This window comes from Parastagonospora nodorum, assembly GCF_000146915.1.
Source record: "Parastagonospora nodorum SN15 chromosome Unknown scaffold_14, whole genome shotgun sequence".
Classification (NCBI taxonomy): Eukaryota; Fungi; Ascomycota; class Dothideomycetes; order Pleosporales; family Phaeosphaeriaceae; genus Parastagonospora; species Parastagonospora nodorum.
This window is the reverse complement of record NW_001884562.1, coordinates 19,251-33,426: the sequence shown is the minus strand read 5'-3', so window position 1 is coordinate 33,426 and position 14,176 is coordinate 19,251. Positions and strand designations below refer to the sequence as shown.

The following is a 14,176-nucleotide window of genomic DNA, read 5'->3' as shown; positions in this document are numbered from 1 at the left end:
AGTTTCACTTCACGCGAGTAGTGAGGGTGCCATAGAGAAGGAATGTTACACTCCAAAGAAGCATTGGGAGGTGGAGTCTCTCTCCCCAGCGTAGTATCGATGAACCATGTAAATAACACAAGATGCGAAAAGTAAGCTGTCAGCTCGGAAAAAACATGACGCCATGCTTCCAAGGGGGGAAGGGTGGGTTGCCACATCATTGTTAGCGTCTGCGGGATTTTCCTGCAAGAGATGAGCCTCGTTCGATATTGATGATATCGATATTGTGCCTGAAGTATGTGCCATATGATTCCCTGGTTTTGCTCGAAGTGGTGACAAGCGCTACGTCTTCCGTGGAAGGCAGCGTTTTCCGGGAGCCCGTTGTTCCACACCTCCGCCAGTTGAGCATCTGGTAAATATACAACCCCCAAACATGAAAGGAAGCGTTTCATAAGCCGTATCGATGCGGGGGGCTCTTCTTACCACGATGTTCTAACTGCGCTATCTTCCTGAGTACTGGCTGCTTGATCATCCTCACAGGTGGCGATGCGCTTGCAACTGAGTCCTCCCTTATAATCGGCGTTGTGCTGTTATTTATCGACTGATCTTTTGTGCCTTCAACATCTGTGTTCGCGCTTGATGCTGCTTCTGTGATGGGGCCATCAGTCCTAACTTTCCTGATGTTCGTGGGGGCTGGTTCCCGTTGAGCTTGGCTATCCGCTGATGGCTTGATCGCATTGGGTGTGTGGACTCTTTCAATCACAAGCACTTTGCCCTTGACCGCAACGCCGCCAGTGGGGCCCTCGATCCAAACAACATACGATGCTCGCTGATCGAATGTTTTACTCTCCCGGATGCATATGCGCATCTCCTCGTCGCAGTATAGAGGTGCCAGATTCTGGTACTTGAGAGAGAGTATGACATATTTGTTGCCAAATTCTCTCTTAATCCAATACCAAAAGACTTGCAGCATGAATGTCAGGGACAGCGGACCGTGGACGAGCATGTTGCGGTGACCCTCGACATTGCGCGCATAGTCTCGGTCGAGGTGGATAAGGTGGGCGTTGAAGGTCAGCGCCGAGTATCGGAACAGCAGAGCGCGCGTCGGAGTGAGGGTATGAGAAAAGACGGGCTCTCCAGGCGCTGTGGCGCGTTAGCATGGTATCGTGCTGTAACGCGTGGAGGGTCGAAGAAACGTACATATTTCGAGATATTTGACGGGGAGAAGGCTTCCCGCGGCGATGGCCTCCTGCTCGACGGGCGTCTTTTCCTTCAAGAAGACTAGAGTGCGCTCCTCCTTGAGAATCGCGTCACCCCACTCCTCGCCTGCAGCTATCTGCTGCCGGAACAGGGCTTGTGCGTCTAGAGGTGTCTGTTTCCAGCTGCGGGTAGCCAATGCCTTGAGCAGACTGTCGAGCCTTGCATAGCGACGTTCGATGGTGACAAAGAGCTTGACGTCGGAGCCTTTCTTCTGCACATCTGTGATGCGCTCCGAACAGATCATGTGCTGGTCGATGATGAATCCGTTATCGTGGTCAAAGTAGACATTCTTGCGCGCCTCCACTTCGCCTCCCGCCCACATGCGCCGAACCCAGGGCTCACCAGGACTCTGCAGTGGATCGGTGCCGTCTGGCAGCAGCTGGTCCTCGGGCAGAAACGAATTGAACCACACCAGATGGTGGCCCAAGGGAACAATCGCTGCTCCCCTTTCAATACGCCGCCGGCTCCAACCGGGGGGCATAAAAGGCTTGAGCGTGTCTTGTAGCTTGTGGTGCGTGTCCGTATTCACATAGTCGCGCGTGATGTGAGTGGGCCGCCCCAGCATTTCAGCGCGCAGCTTCTCGAACCAGTCTCTTTGCCCTTCGGCTGCATGGGAAGCACCATAGCTGCGGAAATTGATGTGTCTGCATCGCGTGTTCGCTGAACGAGGCCAACGAACTCGCTGGAGGCATTGTGTGTGGATTGACATTGGGAGGCTCAATTCCAGCGGCTGCACATTTGTCGCAAACTTGGCGCGTGGAGCCAGCCAATGACCTCGAGACGTGCACGGGGCTGCGCAGCCAGGCGCACGCGTCAAGGAAGCAATGCAAGAATGTTGGTAAGACAGAAGAAGAATGGTTTCAAAATCTAGATGAGGAACATCGGGAAGCCCTATCACGACGTCTCAAAACTAAGGATCATGCTGTCATCGAACGCAAACTACAAAAGCTCAAGGTATGCCACCCTCCCGCTTCCCCAATGTCCTCATTTAAAGATTTGATCAAGTACTTACTGTGATTTACGTACCGGATGGTAAGGTCTAAATCACAGTGTACTCAAATTATCATAGTCATGTGCGATAAATCGATGCTAAGACGTGTCTTGGTTTTCCCCTGCTTTTCGACTCAAACATCTCAACATGTCTTGCAGCAATGACCCTATGTCTTTATGTTAAGAGGATCTTGCACGTAGTTGTCGCCATGAGGAATTCCGAGGCAGGCGCTGCCTCCCGTGCGCAACAGCCTAGAGATACCCCATGGACCCAACGACGAGCGATTACACAGCGAGCGGCGAGCAACTATGGTGAAGGACGACTAAACAAGACCACGGGGGTGCATCGTGTAATAGTCGGGATGGAGGATTGAACAGCCGCGATGCAGACAGGCAATGCCATATCATGAGATTCACGTACACACTGGCAAGGCGCATCAACCAGGCAGGTGTTGTTCTGTCCTCTTCAATGCTGGAGTAATAATGCGAAGTGTAGGTAGATACGTCGTAATTGAGAGCGTTTTCGACGAATGACGAATGAATCGCGTTCGGCATTCGCCAATGTGGGGACTTTGCCGCGGTGCATCTGAGGCGCGTCCATTGTGCTAAGCCACGGGCGCCACGATAGCTCAGCAGCATTGTCGCAACAACAAAAGTAGCATGCGCATGCGGTGACGACTTCTTTGGAGATTGGCGCTAGCAGACCGCCAATTGTCACTGCCCACAAGACTGCGAACCCCATCACCACCTCACATCAACACCAGAACGTGAAACCGGCAGACATGGCGGGCGAGACGGAGCTGCTGGAATGCCCCATGTGCGCCTTCACTGTCTTGCACACTGATGATTATATCCTGCAACTTCACTTTGAACAAGTGCATACCACAGACAGTCCATTCAAGATTGACGGTGATGTCGAGCCGCCCCTACCCACAGCACCGAAGCGCAAGCACGCACATGCAGACACCCCAGACACGACTTCCTCTGACGACGACGAAGGAGACATGGTTACCTGCCCTGAGCCCGAGTGCGGCGAGGTTGTTTCTCTTGCAGACTTTAACGACCATCTCGATTTCCACGCCGCAGAATCATTATCATACAACGGGACTACGGGCAAATATCATCCTCACTATTCATCCGCTGCAATGCAGACCTTGGCAGCACACCAGCCGCATGAATCGTTTACCAAGAATACGTTTTCCGAATACCACTTTACCACAGATCTACCAGACGCCCTGAAGAAAGCCGACGGCCATGGAAAAAACCATGGCCACCGTAAGAGAAGCAATACCAGCAGCAGTGAGAAGAGTACGCTTTCCCGCAGCATCTTAACCTTCAACCCTTTCACGAAGGCGGAAAAATCGATCAAGCCGCCCAACAAGAGCGCGCGTCTCGGTGTGAGTTATCCCGCAACTGGGGCATCGCAGATGCTGACGCGTACAGAAATCTGAACTCGGACCTCATGCTTGGGAAGAGCGCATGCCACACTGGCTATACGAACAACTCGCTGCCGGCCCCAAGATCACCACCGTCAACCGTATTGGCCGTGATGGCCGCCTTATCAAGCAAGAGCAGGTCCAGAATGAGACGCCAGGCATCATACCAATCCTTGCTCAGCTTTCTGCTCTCGATCGTTCCGTCAGGGAAGCTTACTACTGTCATCCATCCACCCTCCATGTCGGCAAGACGCCTCGAGAGGGTGGCTTCTGCGGCTATAGGAACATCCAGATGCTTCTTTCTTACATCCAGGGTGCCAAGGCTCAGGGCCACGAAGAGTTCCCGGGACGCACTCCAGGCATCTTGAATCTGCAGGAGCTGATCGAGAGTGCTTGGGACAAGGGCATCAACACCATCGGGCGTGTCCAGACGGGCGGTATCCGAGGTACGAGGAAGTACATTGGCACTCCTGAAGTAAGTTGCTCCACGGTGTCCATCTCACAATACTGATTTCGCAGGCCCAAGCCTTCTTCCTCAGCTCCGAGATCAACTGCGCCGTGGAAATGTTTAGCGATATGAAAGAGCGCAAGATCGAAGCTCACGAGACACTTCTCGATGCGGTTGAACGCTACTTCACGCAAGCTGCCGTTAAGGACGGCTCCAACGTGTACAAAACACTACTACCGCCCATCTATCTCCAGCAGCCGGGTCATTCCATCACTATTGTTGGGTTCGAACGACACCGCAACGGCTCATGCAACCTCGTCGTCTTCGATCCTATGTACTCGACCAGCCCTGCGATGCACAAGCTGCTCGGTCGCAAGAACATTCAGACGGCTCGACCGGAGGTGCTGCATGCATATCGCCGGGGCGCGCGACAGCTTAGAAAGCATGCTATGTTTGAGATCTTGATGTACGTGGTAATGCTCGAAAATGCTGCTCCATTTGCTAACGAGACTAGGCTCACGGCAACACCTCCTTTGTTTCCTGCTTGGGATGTGAGAATATCCTCACCCTCCAAAGCACTCTCTTCTGCCTCTTCTTCACATGCATAGATACCCAGCAGATGCTTGCCATTTGACCACAAATGGAAGATGCCCAATTCATCCTTTAGTCTTCTGCCCCATCAGTGCGTTTTCATGCTAAATGAGTCGTGCTAGGTCCTTCGTCAGTTTCCTGACTGCCGCTACGTCTACGCCTTCTTCCGCTCTCGCACTCTTGGCTATGACGTCTACCCTGAAGACTATTTCCTACCAAACTTCCCATGGCAGCAGTACGGTGGTCTTTGGATCTGCGACGAAGCTCGATTCGCCCGTTCAGAAACCATGAACCCTATCGATGCGCAGGCGCTACGCCGAATCACCAGTGAAGGTTCCTCGCCACGAACAAGCTCAAGCAATAGTCCACTTTCGCCATTCACGGATGGTGGCTTCCATGGTCACGGCATCAACGCGAAGATGCTTCACGAGCCACGAATCCCTTCCCTGGACGGTACAACAAGCATCTACCCCAGCGGTCCCATCTTCAACATGGGCAGCATCGACACAATCTCTCGCCCCGACCCTCTACGATCCCAACTCGCTCTCCTTACAGACATTGGTCGAAAGTACCCTGGCTTCCCCACCCCACTCTCCCCAACACCCTCCGCAAGGGAACTCTTTCCCTCACCTGACACCCCGCGTAGCGTCGCGGTCCGAAGCATCAGCCCCATGTCCATGGACGGAAGCTCCATGTGCGGTCCCTCGCGCCGCTGCCAATCCCACGGCTACGAACACTACGCCTCCATGGGCTTGATCGACAAGATCCTTCTCTCTCCCTCTACCCGTTCGCCATCGCGTATGCCCTCGCCACGCACAAATATGGCGCGCTTGCATTCTCCCCCAGCAATCGAAATCGCAAACGGGACGGAAACGAGTCTTACGTCGCCCTTGACGTCCACAGGCACGATTTTGTCCTACACGTCCCATCGCCCAATTACTAGTGGCCTACTCGCGCTCAAACCTCTCGATGAGGCGCAGACGGCTGAATACAGGTTCTGGACGAGCTGTGGACGCCGCGCGTGTGCTTTTGGATGTGGGAGTGGAAATGAGGGCGAGAGACAGGCAGGACGGCGCTTGTTTCGCGAGGCGGATGAGGTCGATGGTGGGGTGTGTTTGAGGGGTGATGAAGAAGACGATGCCGATGTGGCGGAAGAGAAAGAGGAGAGGAAGAGCAAATGGGCTGGACGGAGGTATGTCGGTGGCGGGGGGAATGGGTGGGAAGGATTTCTGAAAGGCTGTGAGAGAGAAGGAGTTGCGCAGTTTTGAGCTGGTTCGAGGATACGATTGATGGATGATGAAAGACTGATGACCTTGCTACGATTGATGCGCTGGATCGATTAGGGCGTTTTGATTCATTCTTGGCTTCTGGAGTTTTTGCTTAGATATACCCAATTGTTACTGATTTTCTATTGCTCACATGTCAGGGAAAGCGAATTAGGTGAGTGAAAGTTGAACGGGTATCAATTTTACCACTAAACGCCAGACCGCGACCTTTCCTGTGCGGTATGCATGCTATTCTACAAATGCTTTTCTCGCAACGCCCACTCAATCGCTATCGTCATCGCTGCCATACCCAACCAGCGGACCTGCAGTAGGCGCTGACCGCTTGTTTGTAGGCGCAGCGGTGTATCCCTTCAAAGCCGCCAGCGTAGAGCTAGAGAAAATTCCATTCCCACCTTGCTGCGCCAGCATCTCCGGCTGTGTGTCCTCAGCGGCCTCGATCATCGGTCTCTCGCCTGAGCCACCGGCCTCAATCTCCCTCGCTGCCTCCCAATCACTCTTCTCCTTCGCATACCACACCTCATCCGGCGCCTCATATCCCTCGAGCCCAAACCCGCCCTCGATCTTCCGCCTCTTCTTCTGCTCCGGGTCGCGCCCTTCAATCTCCGCCACATACGCCGCCGGCAGCGCCTTCCTGATCGCCTCCGCCGCCTGCTCTTCGATCCTCGCGGCCTCGCGCTTCTGACTCGCCGGATTTGGATCGACCGTTGCCCAGCGCACGTTCAGAATCTCTGTGTGATCGAGGCTCTGATGCGCCATGGCCTCCTTCGCGAACTGGCTATTCGCCTCATTCAGATATGTAATGAAGGCGACGCCGCGCGCTGTCAACACCCTGATGCGCTCAATCTGGCCCCATTCCTGGAAATGGCGCGCGACAATCTCTTCAATGTCGTCGGTGACGTGGATGCGCCCGACGTACAGCGTGCGGTTTTGCCGCTGGAAGGAGCCGACGCCGCCCATGTCGTCGCGGTAATCGCTGTGCTTGTCGCGCCCGAAGCAGTCGATGTTACTCGGGAAAATGTCGGTGACGGTGGGTAACCGGTGCAGGTACTCGCAGTCGACGCCCTTGGGACATATCCCGCGCGCAAAGAACAGACAGAAGTACGACCCGGGAGTGCGGTCCGCTTTGGTGTAGCCGCTATCCTTGGCGACGTTGCAACGCCCCTGTGCGGCAGTCTTGGACAGGTACTTGTCCTCGCGATCGCCGCCCGACCATTTGTTGTACCAGATGTTGAAGATTGTGCCTGTGGGCGGGGGCGCGTCGGTTTTGAACGTCGCGGGATCGACTTGCGGCCGGGCGGGGCGGCGCTTGCGGCGGATGATCTTTTTGACCTTCTTGCCCTCTGCGTTGGTGAGTGATGATGGTCTGCTCGGTGGTTATGGGCGCGAGTTCGGTCGATGTGGAAGGGCTCGAGCGATGTGGACGGGTCGAGGGAGACATTTTCGGGCGTCGCGATCGCCTTTTGCGCGGGTGGTGATTGGACTTCGGCCATGTTGTGTGTGAAGTGTGGTGTGGTTGGTGAGAGGTGATGGTGTCGCATAACTTTTAGAGTTGAGCCGCTGAACTTCGCGCTAGTCGCCGATCACACGTGACAGCGTAACCTGTTCCCCACGGCCTCGACAAGACACCTCGACTTCATCGGACATTGCAGACAACCTAGTAAGAATGCTTTGCTACTTGCATTGATACTTGAAGCTTTTCGCCCACTAGCAAAAACTGCGCCTTAGCATGCTTCTCGATGCGGGATCTTGCAGGGTGCGGGTGGAGTCATGATCTTCACAATACCATTGCCCGAACGGCACTCCATCGCATCCATCTTCACCTTCACACTCAGCACAATTTTCCGTAGAATCCGAAAAGGCAACACTACAGGCTAGCCGTGCGGGGTGCCAGCAATCTTGTAGCAATTTACGCATCTCGATCTGTCAGGCTGGAACTCTAACGATCATGTAGTGGTGTCTCTCGCTTCATTCTTTGTCACTATGAGATACAAGGGAAGATATAAGAGATCTACAAGCAGCGAACCTAACTAAAAAAATTTGACAAATGAATGATATGGGTAAGAAAAACAAGAACTCCCAACTAACTCCGGGATCAAATGCAATCACAAGCGCATCTACTGCGATCGGTGCAATGACTCTGCGCTTACCATTGACAGTAGACATATGGTTGCTGGTAGATGCGACCGCCATCACAGAATTTGCCCTCTCTCTTGTCCAGCTTGGGGTCCTTGTAGCATGTGAATGGGTCATCTTGTCCCTTGCACCAAAGCGACCCAGGATTTCCCCTGCCATCGTTCTTGTACTGACATTCCATGCCATCGACGTTTATGTCAAATGTTCCAGCGGGCCAATCTGGCCCGTTCGATGGCCAGGGACCATCTTCTGCCGTCCATTTCGTGACGGTTTGGTCTTCCGGTTTGCAAAGTGCTGATACGCCGACGGGAATCTCGTAGACATACCAGTCGTTGTCGGCAAAGGTCTCTCTGACATTGGTGCGCAAGATGATGCTAATAGCACTTACGTCGCCGTCGAAGCTGTCTGGTTGTCGGTCATCGTCTTCGTCTGTCGCGCTCACAGGGGGGTCGACGAATGTGCATCCCTTCTTCTGGAGATAAGCTTCCTGAGCCGCGATGTCAGTGGGTACACCATAGAAACGCAATGCTCACCTACCGATGCCATGAAAGCGTAATTGTCTGCGTTGATGAGCTGGTCTGCTGCCGAAAGTCGATGACTTTTAGCTGCACCATATGCTTTGTCCACTATTTCTTGTCCCAACGCCGTTTTTCCGATTTTGTTCCAGTGCCTATCGAAATGGAAGATGTCAGTGGTTGCATGCCAGAGAGGGGTTAGGAGAGGGGAGGTAGGCGCATCGGTACGTACACAGCCTCGTGCAAGTGCGTTGAGGCAACACTCATGATCTTCTTTGATGAGTATCTGTCCGAGCCGCTTCCAGCGAGGTCTTCACACTTGATGGTAGTTATGTCCTTTAGTCTCAGACCCTTGTCGCAAAACTTGAACCTCCCGCTCTTGTTCTTCGTGTATGCATATGTCTTTCCGTCGTCGCACGCATCCAAGAAATCTTTCCTCCAGAGCACTCGGTCTTTCATTCGCGGCAATGTATCAGGAACGAGAGCTTTTGGATCTACCATCCTTTCCAAAACCTTCTTTACATTTTCTGAGTCCGCCTCAGCAAACCAGCGTTTGAACGTCGGGGTCTTTGCGTCTGCTTCTTGCCAAGCGTAGACTGCCAACGTTTCCATTTCAAGGTAGGCATCATGGAGCTGTTTGCCATCGGTGCGATCGGCAATGGTGCCTGGCATATCCCAGCCCTTCCATCTCATTTCGTTGGAAAGTTCAGTACCGTAAGGGTACGGTGAGGGATCGAGACCTGCAAGCATGTGGAATCAGCATTATGAGTCCGCTTAAATCTTGGAAAGCAGAACTTACTTGGGTCGCGCTTGATCAAACTCGGCGGCGCTTCCGAGAGGGTCTTAGAGCTGTATTCCATCAGCTTAGTTGAATACCTAGGATCATTGTAAATACCTAGCGATTGGATTACCAGCTGCTAAGGTCGCAAAGATCTGGCAGCAGAAAAAGCCACATGTAGAATGGTGCATGATGGATCTCTTGCCGTCGTAATGGCTCGAAGTCTGTAGAAAAATGAGAATTATCGAAGTGAATAGCTTTAGTGTGAAGATATTCTATCAAAGCAATATCATTATTTTATAGGCAACTCAGTGCTCATGAATAGGCACATCTGCCAAAGGTCGGGCGAAGACACAGCCTCCATAATCAACGCCTTGTGCTGCGTCCGAGTTTCAAGTATGATACATGATTTTCTAGGCCAGCATCACTACGCCTATATCATCCTCTGTATCTACACACAAGACAATAAATGCAGGCCTCAAGTCCGACAGGCGAGAATATTTGAATTTAAGTCGCAGAAGAAGTCGGGAGCTCAGCGAGCAAAACTTGCATTGGAATAGTATTTAACTCAGTAGTAGTTGCTTCAAGCCTAAAGGAGATGCCGGATACAACAGTCTCGCTACACGTATACGGCGCGTAGGTGTCATACCTGCCTAGGTGGGCATGTGGTCTATTTCTAGAGATAGGCTTCCTAGCTGTGCTTACATAGTGCCTAGAGAAGGATAAGATCTAAGGAAAGTAAGAACGCCGGGCTGATTGTGAGTACACGAAATACAAGCCGCTCTGCTACCATGCCCCTAAGGTATAATGCATAGATGCCCAACCGCGGGCGTTAAGAGCAAACAATTTCTTTTCCCTCCATTTAAATTGTGGTATAGATCAATGCACAAGAAAGTCGCTAAGTAATGGAAGAAGGAAGTTCTGTGCATGTTGATCGCAGCTGAGAAGGAAAGTTGAACCCTGCAATATCGACGTGCAGCATAAGACGTCCAAGCTTTTGGAGCGAGTGAATGACCAGTAGGGCAAAGTGTTTTGTGGTGGCTATGAAGAGGCTCCATCTTCTTGATGATGCTTGTTACCGACATCTGCGCTCCTGACGTCAGTGGTACATGTCAGCATACGCCTGGGTCCAGGTCCAAACCATCGACATTACAAGCCCTTTCACGACTCTAGCGCACCGTGAAACTTTATTGTAAACTCTCACTAGACTACAATGATGTCAAAAGCTTCGCGAGTCGAGGTCGAATTGAAAGCTTTGCCAACATGCTACCTCACGAACGACCCTCCTTTCTACTTTCTTGTGCACATCGCACGCCACGGTGTGCAGGATCACACAGTATTTCTCCAAGATGGTTATGCGGATGATAACAGTTATCAGCCCATCAATTCGAATCGGATTTTTCAATGCTTGGACAACGAGACGGGGGAAGAGGTCCAAATTCTCCAGCAGGGAGCCCAACCCAGATTACTCGACAGGAGCTACGTTCAATTCACCACGGCCGAAAACCGCCGATATTATGAACTACCCATCATGACGTCTTCACTGCGACCGAATCGGAAATATAGATTACGCTTCAAGTCCATGAAGCCTATCTCACACTGGCCTGCTAGCGAAGAGGGCAAGCCAAATCCACGAGAAGACGCAGCGTACAGCGCACAACCAGACAGATCCGTGCCACCCAAGTCTACCATACCCTGGGTCGTTCCCGGCGGCAATGACACGGTCATATTCAGCACGCTAAGCTCGCAGCCCACACCACCAAAGGTCGCTGTAACTCTATCAGCACCATCGACATATTCTCTTTCAGGGACATTTGTGTTCGAGCTCTTGTTCACGACGGATGCTCATCGTCCCATAACTGTGCTTGCAGATCGCGCAGCCGTCATGAAACAGGTCTCCGACATCGAGATCCTGGACGGCAAGACTCGTGCTCGACTCGGGCCCGATGAGATCAATATCTGCAAAGACGCCCAAGATCCGGTAAGGGAGCAGTTTATACGAATGAGCGGCAGCTATACGGAGCAACGCGTTTTGGACTTTGAGCATTCGTTATGGGAAGACATGAATCTGGAGGTTGGTGGGGAGTACATAATCCGCCATTTGGGAGACAAACGGTGGTGGAGTGAAGATACGATTGATGACATCCTAACGTATCTTGATACCAAGAGTAACTTAGGGCTGGTGGCAACAAAGCAAATCGAGTTTGAAGGGGGAGGCGAAGTGAGATTCACGACTACAGAATGATGTGTATAGTCTGACAACTCTATCTGCAGTAGGAGAAAGTCAATCGCAACAACCTGACCATACTACTGGAAGATTAGATAGTGCTTCCAAAAAAATGATTTGCGATGCTTTAGTTCCAATTTTGATGCATTCTCTGGAACTGCCTCTCACTTTAATCTTCCTTCAGAACCGCTCGCGACTTCGGTTTAACTACGGTGCTTAGGTCAAAGACGGGCGGATCTGGGATAGGCAGCTCCATAATCGCAATAACAAGTGCAAGGAAGAAGTAGAACCCAAGCACCGACGCAGCGAAGAAGCATGCTCCTGTTCCGGTCGCAAGCTTCGTACCCAACACGACGTTGGCTTTGGCAAGATGAAAGAATGCGCCTGCGCCTAAGCCAAATCCAATTGTCACGAACATGAATATGAGAACGAAGACGCCGTTGACGCGCAAGGACCCGAGAAGGAAGATAAAGGACAGAATGCCCATAGCAATTTGGTAGAATGCTGAGGGAGACGTCAGCTCGACTTTCGTGCACCTTGAATATCGTTGGAACTCACCAAAACTGGACAGGAAAACTGCGGTCTGATTTTCCGGACCAGGGCTGCCGATGCCACTTCCATCTGGGTTGAAAAACCCGATCGCATTGAACCACGGGATGAAAGTCGTGGCGAAAGCCAAAAGATGCGCACCGTAGGCGAGGAACACGATCATGGGGAAGTTGTTGCCGAGTAGAAACTCTCCGATGCCAGCGAGGATGAGAAGCACGCCGCCGAACCAGATGGTAGGACCTGTGGTTGCGACAGCGAGACCACCGGAGCCGCGCCATCCCACTGGTAGACAGCTTAGCAATATGCGCCGATGACTGGTGGTTGAGTTGAGGGAGGAACTCACTGAAGGCACAAGCGAGTGGGAACACCGCGACCGAGAAGCCTAGTACACCAATGGGCGTAGGGTTCCCAAAGGTGTTGCGAAGAGAACCCGCCACCTGCGTCTTGGGGGAGATGAAGAGCTTCTCATAAAGCTCTGGCGTGAGGGTGACGGTTTTGGCAAGCTCGTAGCGCAGCTTCTCTTCGCTGTCGATGTGCATGTCTTGACTATGCGTTGGGCTGGTGCCCTGCCTGTTGTGTGGTTGGTAGTCTCGGCTCGCCATTTCGACAAGGGATGAGGCAAACTTTTTGAAGAACTCTGGTGGAGAAAGCAAAGTGCGCTGAAAGATATACTACATGAGCAATTGCAGCTACTGGGAGCTTCATATATCATGGACGGCCCGTTTCCGAAATCAATACCGCTGCCGATAACCTTCGGATGCCGGACTGTACGCCGCACACCATGGACCAGTAGCTAGCTCATGCCCTAGACGCAATATGGTACAAGAAGGTTCGCATATGATATTCCAGGAGGAGGGATCGTCTTCCTAAGGGGTGATCGTATCGTGAGTTGATTGTGTTCTCACTGACCCAAGGCTCGGTGATACAGTCATAGCCAGAATGTGATCCTTCGCATGCCGATTTCGTGGTCTGCAACACCTGTATCACACCACGAGGGAACTGATCGAGTCTTTTTAATGTGCTTGGCTAGGTTCTCAGTATTCAATGTTCTGATGGAGGACGCGTATCCATCGCTCGCAGGGGTTCATTCGAATGCTTCGGAGATGGTATCAACCGCAATGGCCTGCCGAAGGGTTGACCTAACATAGGTTGGTGGCTAATAGAAGCTCGATCATATAGCCGACATTGTCGATGTTCACTAGCTCCCTCTTCCCCGCGAAAGCTAGTGTCTAACCGATGCGCACTGAGCTAGACCGAAGGATAGTTTTAACCGCCGATGCAGTCTGACCAATGGTGAGTGATTTCCACGACGGCTGGCAACAAAATGTCTTGCTTCTGGACCTGGTCGAGATCGTGCCATACGCAGGCTTGTGTTGATCAGCGCGTTGTCGCTCGCAGCAATCGACCTCTGGATCCAATTAGCCAAACTCTCCAGCGTACACTTCCTTGACTGGCTAACTTCATCTTTTCGTGCACCGGGTTGGTTCTATCGTCTCATGAAGTCGGCTCCTGCAATAGGTCTAGACCGCGAGTCGCCTGGTGGCACTTCGCGGGTTTGACAGCAGCTGAGCGAGCGCGACGCTACCTCAATTGGTATCCTCGTTCTTCTTCCAACGCAATGTCGCCATCTCGGAACGCATCATGAGGCTGTACAGCGCGGATGCAACGACTATTTTGACGGGACGAGCAGCTGTTTGTGCTTCCCCGCACAAAGGTGCCTAGCGTGGACCGTCAATTCGTCTCCGTCCGCTGGCGTGAACTCTCGCGATCTCGACACTAACCTGCGTCCTGATAATGGACGGCTAGCTTTGTTGAAGCCTGCCTCAGGTTCCGCCAAAATCAGCATTTCTGTCACATACCGAAGTTTTGTGTTCCTGCGCGATGTGTGTAAGTTTCGATTGCCGTGTTCAGCACTCACATACCTTGGGGTACTGCCTATTCATTGTCGTAATCTTTTCCGTTTCCGTATTGGCGTCTTCTTCCG

At 52.4% G+C, this 14,176-nt stretch overlaps 6 protein-coding genes across 6 annotated transcripts; 2 read left to right on the top strand and 4 right to left on the bottom strand.

Moving 5' to 3' along the window:
* Positions 1–233: 233 nt before the first annotated feature.
* On the bottom strand, positions 234–1,948 carry SNOG_08992 (hypothetical protein; the record flags this gene model as incomplete). The annotated part of the gene is made up of 2 exons (XM_001799243.1): positions 234–1,122; positions 1,180–1,948. The coding sequence occupies 2 exons, from the start codon at positions 1,946–1,948 to the stop codon at positions 428–430; spliced, it is 1,464 nt and encodes a 487-aa protein (XP_001799295.1). The 3' UTR covers positions 234–427.
* Positions 1,949–3,011: 1,063 nt separating this feature from the next.
* SNOG_08991 (hypothetical protein) lies at positions 3,012–5,972 on the top strand (the record flags this gene model as incomplete). The annotated part of the gene is made up of 4 exons (XM_001799242.1): positions 3,012–3,626; positions 3,673–4,140; positions 4,185–4,664; positions 4,827–5,972. 4 exons carry the CDS (start codon positions 3,012–3,014, stop codon positions 5,970–5,972), a joined length of 2,709 nt encoding a protein of 902 aa, XP_001799294.1.
* On the bottom strand, positions 5,652–7,480 carry SNOG_08990 (hypothetical protein; the record flags this gene model as incomplete). Its single annotated transcript, XM_001799241.1, has 3 exons — positions 5,652–5,973; positions 6,280–7,330; positions 7,375–7,480. The coding sequence occupies 3 exons, from the start codon at positions 7,478–7,480 to the stop codon at positions 5,652–5,654; spliced, it is 1,479 nt and encodes a 492-aa protein (XP_001799293.1).
* Positions 7,481–8,133: 653 nt separating this feature from the next.
* Positions 8,134–9,331, bottom strand: SNOG_08989 (hypothetical protein; the record flags this gene model as incomplete). Its single annotated transcript, XM_001799240.1, has 3 exons — positions 8,134–8,606; positions 8,657–8,793; positions 8,871–9,331. 3 exons carry the CDS (start codon positions 9,329–9,331, stop codon positions 8,134–8,136), a joined length of 1,071 nt encoding a protein of 356 aa, XP_001799292.1.
* A 1,301-nt stretch (positions 9,332–10,632) lies between these two features.
* SNOG_08988 (hypothetical protein) lies at positions 10,633–11,738 on the top strand (the record flags this gene model as incomplete). Its single annotated transcript, XM_001799239.1, has 2 exons — positions 10,633–11,637; positions 11,694–11,738. The coding sequence occupies 2 exons, from the start codon at positions 10,633–10,635 to the stop codon at positions 11,736–11,738; spliced, it is 1,050 nt and encodes a 349-aa protein (XP_001799291.1).
* A 74-nt stretch (positions 11,739–11,812) lies between these two features.
* SNOG_08987 (hypothetical protein) lies at positions 11,813–12,794 on the bottom strand (the record flags this gene model as incomplete). Its single annotated transcript, XM_001799238.1, has 2 exons — positions 11,813–12,474; positions 12,536–12,794. The coding sequence occupies 2 exons, from the start codon at positions 12,792–12,794 to the stop codon at positions 11,813–11,815; spliced, it is 921 nt and encodes a 306-aa protein (XP_001799290.1).
* Between the last annotated feature and the right edge of the window lie 1,382 nt (positions 12,795–14,176).